Below are 17,210 nucleotides of genomic sequence, written 5' to 3'. Positions count from 1 at the left end.
GCGTAGGTCCCGACATCAACTAGCCTAGGGCTAAAAATCTCGTTAATACAGATGAAAAAAATCACACTCACAATTGAACTGTAAAAATAGTGTCATGTTCACGTAGTAGTGTTCAACTTATAAAACAAAAAACGCTATCACTATTGATATTGTGTTCAAACTGAACATGCAAATAAGTATCCTGATTTTTGGTTTTAACCATTCAGAACGCGCGCCTGTTGGCCCCTAAAACTGCACGGCGCTCACGCTGTATACGACGGGCGAGGTTGTTTTGGTAGTATTGTACTTTTTACATAGGGGCCCGTCCTGGAGGGATAAATATTCATCATTCTTCCTTCCAACTGTCCTGGAAAGTTATTTTTGTATACAAGTGATTATTTGCATGCATTAAAACAAAGGATAGTCGTGGTGGATGTAAAGTTTGGAACGAAAATGCAAGTCTCTAGCTCCTCTTGTTCTTCTCAGCGTAACGTTCCCACTGGGACAACGCCTGCTTCTGAGCTTCTATGAGTACTTCCACATTTATTAACTGGATGTGCCAGTGGAGTCAAAATGAGGAAAAGATAGGCGTAATGCCTCTTCAAAGCGAATGTGGTCATCTATATGAAACTATGATGTTTCAAGGTTGTCTATTGATAGATAGGTATAGATAGTTTACTACCTTGACTAAAGACACTAACTTTAGGCTCGCACACTCAATCCTGAGTTGCCTCTCTCTCTCTCTCTTCTCTTCTTGGCGTAACGTCCTCACTGGGACAAAGCCTGCTTCTCAGCTTAGTGTTCTATGAGCACTTCCACAGTTATTAACTGAGAGCTTCCTCTGCCAATGACCATTTTGCATGTGTATATCGTGTGGCAGGCACGAAGATACTCTATGCCCAAGGAAGTCAAAGAAATTTCCTTTACGAAAAGATCCTGGACCGACCGGGAATCGAACCCGTCACCCTCAGCATGGTCATGCTGAATACCCGTGCGTTTACCGCCTCGGCTATATGGGCCCTGAGTTGCCTGTTCAGCACTTTTTTGACGAAAATAGAACAGCAACATAATTTCGGTAGCTTCGGTAATCAATTTTACTGAGGCTCAGTACACCAACTATCAAAACCAGGTGCAAAAGGTAAACAATGCAGTATAGCTGTATACAGCTGTTCTATTTTCGTCAAAAAATTTACCGAACACGGTATTCAAAATTAAGTGTGCGGGTTCAAAAAAAATCCCAATTTTTGGATTAAACAATTTAAAACATCACTCTCTCTCTCTCTTCTTGGCGTAACGTCCTCATTGGGACAAAGCCTGCTTCTCAGCTTAGTGTTCTATGAACACTTCCACAGTTATTAACTGAGAGCTTCCTCTGCCAATGACCATTTTGCATGCGTATATCGTGTGGCAGGCACGAAGATACTCTATGCCCAAGGAAGTGAAGGAAATTTCCTTTACGAAAAGATCCTGGACCGCTGGAATCGAACCCGTCACCCTGAATACCCGTGCGCTTACCGCCTCGGCTATATGGGCCCTTTCAAAACATCAATGTTATCGATTAAATGTTGGAAAATTGTAGAAGACAAAACGCTTTTTGGGGCAAAGTAATTGTCCGTTGGCATTTTCAGCTTTGGCCTGAAATGAAATACCTGGAAACTTCTCCAAACTCTTCACAGCAGGCATGAAAGGAGAAGGAGGCGCGATGATAGTATAAGTGTTGATACTACTTAACCAGTGAGAAATCGCTAAAACTGAAAAAATGATCTATGCCCAAGAAAGCGGAATTTTCCATCGCAATAATATCTTCAACCGTACCGGGAATTAACCTTTGCAAGGTCTAGCTGGATAGCTGTATTCGCCTCCAAACGTCATCACCCCACCGCAAAATCGCTAGCGTAGAACGATCGACGCGCCACCATTTTTCGAATGTTGGAGAGTACAGGTACCCTTTTCGCGGTGTTGCTTCACCATAAACAACCCCGCGAAAAAGGTACCTACACCAACCACTATTCGAAAGATGGTGGCGCGTCGATCGTTACAGTTTATCGTTTGACAGTCAATAGGCGAATCTGACGGAAGCTAACGATTCCTCCGCATCTGGTGGCAGGAATGAGAACCCTACGAAAAACGTGACTCCGCCAAAAAGTGCCGTGGCTCAGCATAGGCAAAGTGCACTTTTTTCACTTTTTCGTATCGAATTCCGCATCGTAAAGATCTCAGATGCGCTTAGATCCGGTAGGTACTTACGAACAATTTATGTGATTAATTCTAGGAGATCTTGCTATGCCTCCGGCGGGCGATCTTTCGGATTTTTTGTTAGCTGGCCAATCCGGTATCTGTCGGCGTGGGCATCAAGAATGATAATAATGGACGCCATTGCAAATGGAAAACAGCAACTTCTAGAGCAAAAAATAAGTAAAATTTGACGACAAAAATTGACCATTTTATGTAAACAAACGATTTTCTCCTTATCTCACCAAGCGCCTCTACAATTGGGGGTCATCCGAATTAGCCTATTCCGCATTATCTATATGAGCCCTAGACAAGTATTTATCGCAAAAAAGAGACAGATCAAGCACATTGAAAGTAGGTCGTCAATTGTTGTCCGCGAACTTTTAATCGCGCTCATCAAGATAATGCTTTTACAGTCGGAAGAATCAAAGTGGTGATTAACTAACAACGAACTAACTACTATCTCATGATGGCCATTGAAAATAATGTTCCGTTTGAGTAATTCGCTAGATGTGCGTACACCATCGGTACGCGTGTAATGTGTTTCTTTGGAATTCCTACAGCATGTTCGATTTGGCGTTGGCATGCAGCTTTCGAAAATAAATGGAATTGATCCGAATGAGAAGATGCTGATACGCACTATAGAAGCTTTTTCAACTGATCAACTGAATATGCTGAAAAGCTAATCCAAGAAAACTGATTAGATGATTACTTATGACGAGCATGTTGTTAAAAGAGATTGAGATGCGATGGTGGTGGCGTATATCTTCAGAAACGCTTCAGCTTCACAACTTTGTAGGATATCGTTATTCTCACTGCTTACTTGCATGTACAGTACACAACTCATCATCCTTCACACGCAGTACGAGGGATTGGTAGAAATATCATCCTTGCTGATGTTTCACGACGCCCGAATAGCAGGTAATCACTACATGAACACATTAAGGTTGCCGTTTTCATAAAAAGACAGAAACTTCAATTACACTGCGCGTTCAATTGGTCGTGATTGCAATCAAATCTGCGTTATTTGTCACTGATAGCACCTTCAATTAGGTTTCGGTCGATATGGTGGAAACAATTTCCAACGGACATTCCCTATCGGTTAACGGGGCAATACTGATAAGATAACAGACAGCAATTGATGATGCCATAGACCGCTAATATTCAATACATGAGCTATTACAAATATTTTTTTGTCTGGACAAAAATGCTTCTCCTTCTTCTTCAGCAGCTCTTAATTGTACTTCAGTTTCACGAGCATTGTTAGTATAGTTATATGGAATTACACTTTTTGCCAACCTACACACAATTCCATATGCAGCACTTAGACCTATTTCAGATGAATAAAAATTAAACTACACTAAACAGCTATTCTTCGCACTGCACTGTACATTCAAAATATGAAACCAACACAAATACCAGATCAAAATCTTCACTGTTATAACTATTTTGACAAATCCCCAAAAATGAACACAATTAGCGGTAAAACCCATCAAACTCGATCTACCATTCATCAGAAGCAATTATTAATACCGAACAAGCGCAGCACGTCGACAATTGCAAACTCGCCGTCTGCATTCCACGCGTCCCGATCTACGACTGAAGTTACCATCAGAACTGGCATACCTACCAACGAGCAGACCAAAATTGCGCACCGATACCCACACAATCGAAGGTTCCAGCCAACAAATGCTCAGGTGCAATAAAAGGTACCTACAAACCGAAGAAAGTACACCGAGCTGAATGCGATCGTTGATTGATAGTGGTGCGCAAGAACAGTCAGTCGAGTAGAGCTATCCAATACCTGTACTAGAAAAATGGAAGGCCGGCAGAGCACAAACACATAGGACGGCCATGTGAAAGGTTTTATAAGGTTACCAGCTCTACGTTATAAAACTTATTTCGTGATATAAAAAGCTTCTGGGGTCGCGAGCTTTTAAAAGCGAATGGTTAAAACTGGTTTATGAACGGTAAAGCTTTAGGATTGTGGACAGTAGTGATAGCTTTTAGTGCAGTATGGGGAGAAGAAGCAAAACATGACGATTATCATCAACTAGTAACTAAAGTGTCTCGAGGATATAGTTTATTGCATTGTTAACTGGACTGCGACAGAGTGCGGAATCTTAAATAAAAGTGCGATATTGCATCAAATCGTTTCGGTGTCTTCACCGCACTTATTCATCATGAGCTAATGAATAAGTGCGGTGAAGACACCGAAACGATCTGACACCAAATCGCACTTTTATTTGAGATTCCGCACTTCCTCGTCGCACTTTTAACTGCGCAATGCGCAATACCAAAGATGCTAATCCTTGCAGTGCCGGATTTAGGCCTCGGGGGGCCCGGGGCAAACCGTATAAAGTGGGCCCCCATAAACAAGATTTTTAATATGTAAACCTGATATTTGCGATTTAGAAAGAAACTATGTCACTCAGCTGTTTCGTTCATTCGAATGATGAATTTTTCATTTTTTTGTGATGAAATATTAAAAACCTTCAATTGAAATTCTTCAAAATATCGACCGATAATTTAAATAAATGAAAAAAAAATCTAATATTTATGTTAAAATATCAATATTTCGTATACAGGTCTACAGCGTACATGTAATATTATTCACATCGTACACATATTTTGAACTTTAATCCGAATTTAAAAGATTTATGAAAATTGTACAAATTAGCGTTCGAATTGCAAAATTCTGAACAAAGTCAGGATTCTAGAAGGCAACTGTAGCAATAACACTGTGAAAACATTGTTCTGAGATGTTTTTGAAAACTAAGTTTCCAAAACTACCCCAAATTTCTTGAACATCTCCAGGAATCGGTATCAACTCTTTCCAATGATAACATCTCCCAAGTAACATTTTCAGAGCTTACTGGATTTATTTTAGTTTTATGAGACGTTTATAGCAGCCATCTACAATACCATTGGTGAATGTTTTATTGAATAGTATAAGCGTTCTTGAAAGCACCAATACAATTGTCATAAAAGTAACAAACCCAGCAACTTATTTGATTTATAACTGATTTTATTGTGGTTGTCAAGAGTACTTTAAAATATCCCTTGAAAGAGCAATCACTGTTCTGAAGGCATGCTCGCGGATGCACTGTGTCTTATTAGGTGGCCAAAACTAACATAATCTTAACCATGGCTCAAATCCATAAGTTATTTGATTCATTCATTTATTTAAAATACACCGTTTTATAATTTCCATCTCATCAAAATATTATTACAATATTATATGATCAATTGTAATAGTCTAAATTATTTCGTTAAACTTTTTTGGCCATCCATTGTGGACCACAGTGAAATGCCATCCATGATTGATTTGAGCGCCATCTCATAAAAAAAAGCAAAAACCACATATGGTTTTATTGTGAGTTCAATATGGTGAAGGCGCGATCGATTACACTTATTGTAGTTCTGACGAAGAGATATTAGGTTTATTGTCAAATGCGCTGTTTTCTTAGCAAGCTGCTGCTGCTGCCATATTGGAATATGATTTTTTTCCCGAGCGGTATTAACTTGGGGATCAAAAATTTCAACTAAATAATACATACCTCGATGATTATATGCTTAACACGGCATACTAGCAGAAAATGCTTATTCGGAAAGGTAATCTTTTCACAAATAATTAGATATTTCACTCATTCTTTAAATTTAATTTACATCAAAACAGCACTTTTCGGGAGGCGCGTTGATTTTCTGCAGCCATAATCACCATGTTTACGGTAAAATTGTCTTTGCACATAATTTGGTGTCCCGGAAATCAACGCGAAGTCACTTATAATTACGTTAATTCACTTGATATAATCGCTGGAAAAAGATTCCATGACGATTACGATGTCAACATTGATTTGTTTTCTTCCTCTCGCACTAGTGAATGAATACTAGCTGGCTGTCAAAGTTCTCGAGCAAATGTAGGCTTTATTGTGATCTTATTGTTGATCTAAATGTACCTTTGAAAACCTCTATAAGTGTGGTCCACTTGGTTGAAAGGTGCTCTTATAGCGGTTGTCAGAAGGTTTTGATGGAATCCGTAGTTTTATTGGCAGTTTTATGAAATTGATCATGAAAACTGCTAATAGAGCAGAATAAAACTTGAAATGTTACTTGGGCTGTGCTCGACGAACTGATGCAGATGGGTATTAAGCAGTTATTTGATAGAGACGCTTTTTTGTTGTAATGTTAAGTCCTAAAACAGTTTTACCATTGAATTCAACAAGAACTTCATGGGGTTTTATAGAAACTCGCGTATAACAAAATTTAAAAAAAACAAACTTCATTTTACCTGATTATTGAATACTGTTATACCTATCTAGATATGGATTTGCTGCAACCAAGCATTAAAACCGATTCCTCAAAATAGCCATTCTGGGAAATACACTTCAATTCTACAGTGGGATTGCTTAGTAATAAAATAATGTTTTTATTTTTAACTTAATCGGAAGAGCAACATATTTTGGCACCAAAAAAATATAAAACTTGGGATTTTGATGTGAAGATATCAAAATGGATTTTCAAGTGAAAATTTAGATAGAAATAATCTGGATACCCTTTAAGAACTCAATTATAACTACTCTTGGACATGTATAAAATATAATCGTCTCTTGAAGTGCATTTTATGATTTGATGAAGAAAATATATATTGCTTCAGGATTCTTGAGGGGGCCCCTCTGATCGGGGGGCCCGGGGCACTTGCCCCCATTGCCCCCCTTAAATCCGGGCCTGAATCCTTGTCGTTTTGACAAGTTTCCTGCTCGATTGAAACTATGGGAATGACACAGAATCGACTGTTCCAATTTTGACGTTTCTCCTCTTTGTTTTATCCAGGCTTACTGGTAATTATATGACCTCTAATGCAAAACTTTGGGTAACTGTGTTGTTGTTTTATCTAGTTCTTGCGTCTTTAACAACTCAGTGTCCCAAAGTTTTGCTTAAACAGCAACAAATTAGACGAAAAACTGTTAGCACCATTTCTTTGCAAAAAACGGCAAGAACGAAGAATTTATCATTCCACGGTACACAAATTCAGCTCATTACTACAAATTTATTACTCCACTGAACGTGCCACATTAGAAGGATGCGTTTCAGGAATGCGTTCTTCGTCTGCAAACTTCAGGACTACATATATATGGTAACGGAAACCGTAGCAAGTTCGATTTGAGGCTATTTACTCGCCTTTTTACTTCGTAGCTTTATCGCGCTTCTCTGGAGTTATGAAGTACACAAATTCTTCTACTATTTATTTAAAAACGTTCAAGCATTTTTTTTTAACAATGTTGAACAACAAATTTAAGATCGTGGGTTAAAAGAAGGACCCTTTGGAGACGGATGGATCACATTAGCCCAGCCGAAAAAACTGACCATTACAAACGTGTAGGGAGGCTGTATCCAGAAAGACGAAAATACCGTCTCCTTAGGGTTAATCTGTTAAAGGTTATGAAGGACGTCGAAATATCATCATGATTACGATAATTCCAGCGCAGCACGTTCCATAACTCGTTTCTTTTAACTAAATTGTAAGCCACGTGATATTACTGAACAGACGCTGTACTGAGTCTTCAAGTTGTATACCCGAAATGTATCTAGGTTTAGTCACCCAGTGAATGTTTGATGCCTCGTTGATTAGCCGTCACGAAAACCGGCTTGGTATTCGACGACTCCTCAAAGCATACCGACTGGGACACGCTGCGGAAGAAAATTGAAGAGCATTTGAACTGTGCTACGGATTTTCAGGAAGGTGACAGCGTAGAAGATCAATGGAGAACTATCAAGCATGCCTACATCGCATGAATGGCGAGAATAATTGGGGTGAGCTACGCACCCCGAGAAAGCAGTGGATCACAGATGACACCTGGAAGAAGATAGAGTAGCAAAGGAACACCAAAGCCGCGATTGAGCAGGTCATAACATAAGGAGCCAATGCCACAGTCCGTTGGTGCTATTCGGTTCTCGAGAAGGAAGTGAAACGCTCATATAGACGAGACAAAATAATGTGAGCGGACTCCCTAGCCTTAGGCGACATTAGTCTTCTCCTGATATCTTGTTGCCTTAGTAGGGCATAGTATATGGACAGTGGCTAACCGACCTAGCTGACCTGTTAAAATGCTGGTTCGAGCACTTTCCTGGTTTTCTACAGGAATTTCTGCTGGGATATTTCTTAAAGATTCTCGCGAGGTTTATTTTGAAGTTTTACTTGAGATTTCGCAATGAGTTTCCCCTAGAACTTCTCTTAGAAGATCCCTTCCAGTGTTGGCCCTGGGATGTCTTTCAGATTTTTTTATTTCCCACGAAACAAAAATTACAAAAATGCTCAAACTATACCCCGTCTGAAGGCGGGATTGGGTATTAGAGGGATATCAAGGACTGTTAAGTTCTAGTAATCCAAGGACTCACGTGCATTCTTATTGCAGGACACATTCTCTAATTTGACAGAGTTTTGCAACTAGCCTAAAGTCCCGGGTTTTTCTATGTTGTCCTGGGACTAAACTAGAAGCAAAACATGGATGAGGCTAGAGTTCCAAAGCATGGATAAATATCAGTAGGGGAGACTGGGGAGACTTGATCCCTTTTTCTTAATTTGCCTGTAACTTTAAGAAAAAACACAAAACTAGATCCATTTTTCATACAGAATGGCAGGTAAACATCTATTGCAAGCTTATACACAACAGAAGGACTTTAAATTATTGTTAAAGTTTTCAAACTGAGTTTTTATGGAGGCATGTCTTATGATGTATTTTTCAAAAATGGGTCACAATTGATCCCCTTTTGAGCACATGGTTATTTAAAAGGGAAATTAACTCCAGAAGCTTCCTATTCATTTTCTTTTCAAGTATTCTTGCTTTTTTGATGAACACGGTGTATTTGAAATTGTAAGATTTACTTAAATTGTTAAGGATATGCAGTATTTTGAAAATGGGGAGACTTGATGGTGTGTAATAAAATAATAATTATTCGACACGTTTAATCATTGAATATACTACACACTTAGAAAAAATGACGGATTACGGTAAAATTTTACCGAATCTCAACAGCTGAACGTACGGTAAAAAGTTCGGTGTTTTTTCAAACCACCGAACGTACTGCGAATCTCAGGAAAATGCATCTGTCAAAATTACCGGAACGTTCGGTACTTTTTACAGATTTACCGTAAAAATCGCAGAACGTTCGGTATGTTTGTTTACAAATGAATTCTCAATATCACTGAACGTACGGTAAATTTTACAAATTTACGGCGATTTTATGCGAGCACAAGAAAAACAATATTTTCAGAAAAAAACGTCGATGATGGGATTGAATACATGACTTTCTGATCAGGAACCACACTTGCTGCCACTGTACAAGAGAGTCTTGCTTGGAGATGATGCGCAAATTCTAATAGAACTGATACTCGAAGCTGCCGGCGTGGCTGTCAAACGCATTTTACAGTAGTACGGTAAAATAGTCCCATCACCGATCTGTTCGGAAAAATATTCACAGGTCTCCTGTAAATTTGTCTGAGTTCACCGGTTCTTCGGTGATTTCTTAGATTTCACCGATTTTCTCCTGCAATTTCATCGATTTCGCCGTAATACTGTAGTTTGCTTGTTTACAGACCAGTTTCGGTGATTTTTTTCACCGAATACTGTAATTTATTCTAAGTGTGTAGAATTCCGAGTAAATGAAAGCTTCCAAATAGAATTTTATTTTTCACATGTATAATGTGTGTGTAATCCTCGAGGGATCAAGTCTCCCCATGTCACTGTTGTATACACTAAGCTACATTATTTGAAATATTTATATAACAACCTTATTTGGACAAATACGTTTGATAGTATGTTATGTATACTATGTGTTGTGAAATTTTGACACGTTTTGGTTCAATTTTCACAAAGTTATTGAGATTTTTCGGAATCGCCTAGAAGATTTCTGAAGGACTGAAAACAAACCATCAGCCATTAAAAAATAATGCAATACATAATTAAAATCAATTATAGCCAAAACATTGTCATCTGTCCAGACGTTGTTTTGGAAAAAATATGCTAGAATAAACTGTTTTTGATTCCGAGAAAATATGGGGGGAACAAGTCTCCCCAGGGATCAAGTCTCCTCAGTCTCCCCTACCACCGTTTTGTTTTTCTCAGAATTCGAATGGATTGTGTTTGATTAGGGGCGCTCTTTCACTGGGATTTAAATCTCTATGATAATGGGACCTTTTCATCGTAATCGATTCCTTGCACCTCTGGGATAACAAAACAGGAACTGTACAGAAATCGATGCTTCATTGCCTCTCAATGACAATGGAGTAGTACGACATGCACTAAATACTAAGGATACGGGTAATGCCACAAAAGATCTAAATACTGGTCGCAGTGGCTCACCTGAACAGAAAAAAAAAGAGAAATCATACGATGTACTCTGCAAAGTCTTATTGAAGAAATCTTTAGAAACAAATATTGAGTTAAAATGAGACATCTCGGAAAAAAGTTCTAAGAGCAATTCCGAGAGGACATATAAAGGACATCCAAGGAGGAACTCTGAAAACCTCATGGAATCCTAGGAGGAGCTACGAACGAATTTCCGTGAGGAAATTCAAGAGAAATATTGGAAAACTATCAATATGTGACATTCATGAAGAAACTTTGAATAATTTTGGATGGATCCATCCTTCATGGAAGGAGGACTCCAGTGTGAATCTCTGGAAGCATATCAGAAAACGTATGGAAGAAATTTTGGGAGGTACTCCAACAGATATCTCGTGAAAAACTTCTGCGGGAATCCGGGAAAATACTCTGGTAGAAATACCAGGAACAACTCTCAGAAATATTTTAGGGAACTCGTTGAACTCGAACAAGTTTGCTATGCTCGATTTTATCACCGGGGTCATGCATGGTCACTCCAGCCCCAAAGGATTAAGTTGAAATTCATGAAAATAAAAAGTTTAAGCAAAGCCCACCTAGCAGGTTCCTTACAATCTCTTTATGTGTCTTAGTTTGCTGAAATTTTCCAAAATAAATAAAAGTGTTTGAAAATGTTGCTTTGCAATTTCCACAAAAAAAAATGAAACTTTGGTCAAGTTCTGTGAAATCATTTTAATTCAATTAGAATTCTATTATTGCGAACGCTTAGGAAGTCAAGAGAAAGAACCATTGTTCTACTAATACTGCTTGACTTACAAAACATTTGCCAGAAGGTTCATTTAGATTTATAGACATGAAATTTGTTTTATGAAAAAGTAATAGTATAAATAAAATGAATAAAACGTCTTGGCTAAAATAAACATATTTTTATCAAACCACGTTTTGTGCAACCCAACGATTGAACAATAATTTGTACTACAAAGTATCACTCATTTAAAGTATAAGACTGATCACAAGATCCCTCAATGACATTGTGCATTTAATAGACATTGACTATTTACATCCATTCTGTCAGACTGCTTACGCGCCTGAAACTGAAATTCGTTGAGAGAAGAAACATCAGGTTGCCGATCATACCATTCACTGCTGTTTAATTTTATCGCCACTTCTTGGTAATATGCCAATAAATCTCATCACTTTCCTGAGCGCCATGTATACAGATACCAAAACCGTTCCGACAAATAAAATCATTACACCGTAGACATCGATCAAGTTGCGCTCGATAAAGGATAATTCTAGAATAGCTGAGTGCAACTGTGGAGCGCCACGATGTCTAACCACATACTCTACCCAGTAAACAGCCAACTGTGCCGGTGTCATCGGTTTGTCGCGATATCTTTCTGAGATCAACCGAGCGTTGCTGCTGAACGAAGGATTATCGAGAATAGATCTTATCGCTCGGGTAATAGTCTCTTCACTCAAATTTTCGTATTCGATATGAGTTCCGTAGCCCGATTTTTCTGCTCGAGCCATATTTAAACGTTGATCTCCATAGATGGGAACTCCAACCATCGGTTTACCATGGTACAGAGATTCAGTTGACCCGAGAAGTCCTCCGTGAGTGATAAACAGTTTCACATTGGGGTGCGCAAGCACATCTCGCTGAGGCATCCACTTTCTGATGAATACGTTTTTCGGTTTATTTGGTAGACTTGTATTCTCGTATTTCCAAAGCACGGTTTCCTTCAACTTGGAAAATGCACTAATGAAGGCGTTTCGTTTTTCTTCTGGAAATTTGCATCCTTTCAACATCGATCCCATACTGAAGTAAATAACGCCATGCTTGGAGTCGTCTAAAATGCGCTGCAGATCCTGAAATATCATTATTAATGTAGTTACAGCACATACCATCATGCAACAATGTTTAATCACCTCCGGAAGAGCTTTAGGTTCATCCATTTGAATCCCGCCAATCTCGATCATATTTGGAGCATACGGATGTGGAAAACTCAAGCTAAAATGCTGATTCAAGAAAGCTAGACTGACGTTTTTCATTACATTTGGTAAAGTCTTCCTTGCATTTGGAAAATATTGTTTGTACATTTCTTCTTGACGAGGTAGAAATACATTTCTATAATAAAATCGATCCACATTCCATACAAATGTATTCACAAGCCTTTCTGTAAAGGTCATTCGGTCTGTATAACTAAGAAAAGTGTGGGGTATTTGCGAGTACGGATAAGGAGTTCCTACGAGATCATTGGCCCACATCGAAGCTCCGAAAGGCGAAAATACTATTAATGGAGCGTTGAAATGTTGAGCGAATCCATACAGCACGTCGCTTACGAAACATTCAACAATGACAACATCAAAATGCTCGTTCGAATTCATAAGCGTTTTCACTTTGGGGTGGGTCAGAATCACTTCTGATAAGCTTGGTCCAATCAACGTATATAGCAAGTATAGTACATTCAAATATGGATCGTTGCGATACTGGAACAAATCGGGTTCTGAACCTGTGCAAGATAAAAGAAAAACATCGTCACCAGAAATCATTATCACAAAACTGCTGTTATCACCTCCTTTATCGAATACCAATTCCTTCAATTCAATACTACGGTAATTATCAGGAGCTTCTCTCCAACTATGGGAGCCGATAACCGTCACTTCGTGACCCGCGCGGCTTAAAGCTTTCATCAATCCTTCACCTATGGCGTAATGTGACCATCCTGCTGAGGGGAGAACCCCCAAGATACGCGCGCCTTTTGAAGGGCAAAAAGAAAGCAGCAAACAGCTGATTAGCACCGTGAAACCTAACCGTCTGTACATTATCGCAGTTAAACTTGAACTACGTTTGATACAGTTTTGCTAGTTCGTAGTTGAAGAGCTATCATACCTACATATGTACATGCAAAACAAACCAGAAGCGCGAATTTATTTGAACTAGTGCCAGCCGCTCGTCTTTCACTGCGCTGGACGCGACTACCTAGATGAGAATACAGATTCTTGCTTCATTGAGACTAGTTTATTACGTACGGAAAGGGTAATATATCGCCCATTATCACCTATACTTGATAAGGGAGAATCATGACGAACTGTGTGAGAAATCATCCGGCCCTGGCGGAAATAGTTTGTTTTGACGAGGTAAGCACGTGCTTCAGTTGCAAAAGTGCATGCTATGGACAAACATTTTTCTGCAGACGAAACTGCAGAGTGCTGAGCGAGCCAGCCAGCGTTGACTGAGCCTTGCATTTACTGAAAAGTTGAAGATAATTCTATCGTGGATACGTTGTTTGTTTATTCTCGATCTGCGTAATTAATTAATATTAGGAAGGCTGTCCTGGATTCCGGAGGAATTTCAAACCTGTACAATGGAGATTCAAAAAAAAGTTCTCTCTTAAGGTGAAACGGGATGCCGTGTTATTTTTCTTATTTCCCCTCTCTTTCTAATAATTTTCCACGATTTTGAAGATGGTAATCTCAATTTCTATCGCTCAGATGAGGCTGAAAAACAATCAGCGTATGCATTGCAAGTGAGCATACACAATGATAGATTTTTGTTCCATTATATGAAGCAAAATCTGAGATAACCAACTTAGTAGCAATAGAGCAATGGAGGATATTTCCTCGTCGTCAAGGGCTGAAAGTCTCTTAAATAAAGACAAATCAATCAATCAATATTTCCTCGACCGTACCGTTCGCCCTTCACACTTTCTAACATTTTAAGAATTTTCTCCGGAGTTCTTAGAAAAATGGTATCAATGTTTTTGCTTGTTTTTGCATTGACGGAAAACTTGCAATATAGTTTTAAGAGTCAGGGTGTCGACTACCTGGAAAAACCTGGAAAGTCAGGGAATGTCAGGGAATTTTTTTTTGGACCTGGAAAATCAGGGAAAGTCAGGGAATTTTGTTGATGGTCAGAGAAATTTTTTAATGATCATCCTAAAAGGATGTTTTTGAGTTATACATATTCCTACAGTTAAGGAAGTTCAAAAACTAGTTAAATTGTTTCTTTAAGGCGAAAATGGAAGGTATTCCTAATTTTTTTGGTTTTTGATTTTTTATAAAATAACGAAGCAATATTTTCAAAATCGGTTTTCGTACACATGTAGAGTATGGATCAAGGTATTTTCTGAATTTTTTTTGTGGTGGAACATGTTTTCCATTTTTGCAGAATCATTTTTTTTTTGTGTTATTTGTCAAAAAATGGTTTCTGCAAAAACGAAAAACATTTTCCACCAGGAAAAAAAATCAGCGGATACCTTGGTCCATACTCTACATGTGCACGAAAACCGATTTTGAAAATATTTTATAAAAAATCAAAAACCACAAAGTGAGGAAATGGATCCAGTTTCGCCTTAAACTGTTACATCCACGATTCTGATTTACGGTCACATCAATGTATGAACTTTATCCTGATTTTTGTAGTATTCAGTTAACATAATGCTCTTCTGAATTTCATCATGAAGACTTAGTTCATGTAAAAATTACAAGTCCGGTATTTTTAAACCGCAAGCAATTTCTTCGATCTTTGGTGTATTGGTATATTAGTGGCCTTTTGGAAAACTATGGTTCAGGTTCTTGATGGTTTTATGTGAAGTCTAAAGGAATATTTTACAAGATGTGGGTTCTGAAAAAAAAAACAGAATCTTACCGTTCTGCAGAAATCCTTCAAAGATCTAAGTGTACCGTAAAGGAACCATCAAGAATGTCGATGAGAATATAGAAAGAATCATGTAACGAGTTTACCTAAGATCTCAAAAAAAAAATGCAAATTTATTGAAACTCAAGAGGATAAAAGCACAAAACAAAAAGGCATTCTCTTTTATGCTGGTTGATCCATTCCGGAAAAACATTTGAAAAGTTTCAGCTATTTCAAAATGATAACTATGTAACGAAGACGGGATTATCAATCTTCTAAAATCTAAAATCCTGTAATCTTATTTTAGGATTCAACAGATTTTCCATCAATGCTTACAGGCATAAGAAAGTTTAGCAAGAAAATCCATACGACTTTTCGAAACCGCTTGATGGAGATTTTAAAAAGTATTTTTGGGACATAATTTCTACAAAATAAGTGTGAATCTTAATGAGTTCTACCTAGTACCTAAGTGAGTTTGTCAGCATTGTGGCAGACCTCTTAGAGAATATTCCATGAAAAGTTACACGATTCATGAAGGTCTTTTTGACAAATTAGGAAAGTTTATAAACTGCATTCAGATATTGCCAATACATTTACAGTACTTATACATATCAGTATCAGAAATAATTTTGCTGAACTTTTAGATGAATCTCGTGCTGAAGGATTTATGTAGAGTGCTCGGCGGATTTTATTTTTAAGATTTTTTTTTTTCATTATGAAATTTAAATATACATACATGCAAAATTTGCGGAAAAATTGTAGCCATCTGGAGTAGCTCATAGAGTAGTTCTAACTAATAAAACAAAATCAAGATGTCATCCTAATGATGTTCTGAGGGTTTGTCTTTTGAATATCCTAGTTGTAATTTTGGCGTTTTTAAAAGAATTGTTTGTTGGTCTTCTGAAAGGATTTTCATCTAAATTAGGGAGTTTTTCGTGGACGTGCCAAAAGTTATTTCCAACAGAGTGTATCAGATAAAATAATCCTGAAGAAATACTGCCAATATGCCTTAAATCTATTGGAAAAAAATCTGGTTCAGTTTACTTGTTTTTTTTTCTTTCTATGTTTTCACTCCTAGAAAACCAGGAAAATTCAGAGAATTTTATTTTATCTCATGAGCAGACCAGTGTTGGGAATACTCACTAGTGAAAAATTATACTCACTTGCTTCTATCTCAGTCCAGAAGCATGCTATCAAAAAATGATATTTGAAGGGCTTTTAGATTGTTGTTTAATCTAAAAATTTGCCAAATAAAGTGAATGTCGCAAACGCATACCAAAGTTGTGAGAGAGCTGTGAGCACAAGGTGAGTATAAATTACACGAATTTTACTCACCTCGTACTCACAGCTCTCTCACAACTTTGGTATGCGTTTGCGACCTTTACTTTATTCGGCAAACTTTTAGATTAAACAACAATCTAAAAGCCCTTCGAACATCATTTTTTGATAGCATGCTTCTGGACTGAGGTAGACGCAAGTGAGTATCACTCTTGCAAGTGAGTATTCCCAACACTGGAGCAGACACCCTTAAGCTTTGATTTACATGACCTGGAATTTTCAGTGAAAGTGACTGAAAGGTCAGGGAAAGTCAGGGAATTTGATTTTCAAAATTGAGTCGACACCCTGAGAGTTTTCCTCAGAGTTATTAGTAGAACTGTTGGAATTCTTATCGGAATAAAAAAAAACATTTCAGTGTTTGCAAATTAAACGACTTATTCAAATTAGAATTCAATTGAAACATTTTTTTAAATAACTATGACAAAAATTTAGGGCGGATGAGTTTGATCAGCTTGGGTTCACTTTTTTTTTAGAAAATGCATGGTTGAATTTCGCTTCCACCTTCTGATAAGAGCAGCGATGGACGGTGTGCAGAACAGCGTAAGGATTTCGGGTGAACTATCCAGTTCATTCGAATCTCGACGGGGACTACGACAAGGTGATGGACTTTCCTGCCTACTATTCAACATCGCCCTGGAAGGTGTTATGCAACGAGCCGGGCTCAACAGCCGGGAAAC

General features: G+C 38.1%; 2 protein-coding genes across 7 annotated transcripts in view; both read right to left on the bottom strand.

Moving 5' to 3' along the window:
- The window catches only part of LOC109403054 (pre-mRNA splicing regulator USH1G), a 37,813-nt gene extending 33,952 nt beyond the window's left edge, over positions 1-3,861 (bottom strand). For 2 of the 5 annotated variants that reach the window (XM_019675785.3, XM_062852380.1), the window contains exon 1: positions 3,745-3,861. The gene's annotated coding sequence lies outside the window, so the exon portion shown is untranslated. Of the gene's footprint in view, positions 1-3,034; positions 3,409-3,718 lie in introns of those variants that run through there. The other 3 variants (XM_019675786.3, XM_062852381.1, XM_062852379.1) reach the window with 2 other exon arrangements.
- Positions 3,862-11,464: 7,603 nt separating this feature from the next.
- Positions 11,465-13,722, bottom strand: LOC109408691 (UDP-glycosyltransferase UGT5). Of its 2 annotated transcripts, XM_029879849.2 has the most exons (4): positions 13,450-13,722; positions 13,133-13,315; positions 12,486-13,069; positions 11,465-12,425 (listed from the first exon to the last, which is right to left on the bottom strand). In XM_029879849.2, exons 2-4 carry the CDS (start codon positions 13,248-13,250, stop codon positions 11,694-11,696), a joined length of 1,434 nt encoding a protein of 477 aa, XP_029735709.2. In that variant the 5' UTR covers positions 13,251-13,315; positions 13,450-13,722; the 3' UTR covers positions 11,465-11,693. The 2 variants fall into 2 exon arrangements, with proteins under 2 accessions (XP_029735709.2, XP_029735708.2); XM_029879848.2 differs by lacking the exon at positions 13,450-13,722 and having other exon boundaries at positions 13,133-13,428.
- Between the last annotated feature and the right edge of the window lie 3,488 nt (positions 13,723-17,210).

The sequence above is a fragment of the Aedes albopictus genome, chromosome 2 (assembly GCF_035046485.1).
Source record: "Aedes albopictus strain Foshan chromosome 2, AalbF5, whole genome shotgun sequence".
Taxonomy (NCBI): domain Eukaryota; kingdom Metazoa; phylum Arthropoda; class Insecta; order Diptera; family Culicidae; genus Aedes; species Aedes albopictus.
Note: the sequence above shows the minus strand (reverse complement) of the source record. Positions and strands in the feature narration are given on the sequence as shown.

Coding starts and splice junctions, on each gene's coding strand:
- LOC109408691 (XM_029879848.2), bottom strand. CDS start 13,382: ATGTACAGACGGTTAGGTTTCACGGTGCTAATCAGCTGTTTGCTGCTT. Junction 13,070..13,132: donor ATTGGTATTCGATAAAGGAG/GTGATAACAGCA, acceptor TATCTTGCACAG/GTTCAGAACCCGATTTGTTC. Junction 12,426..12,485: donor AACCTAAAGCTCTTCCGGAG/GTGATTAAACAT, acceptor ATGATATTTCAG/GATCTGCAGCGCATTTTAGA.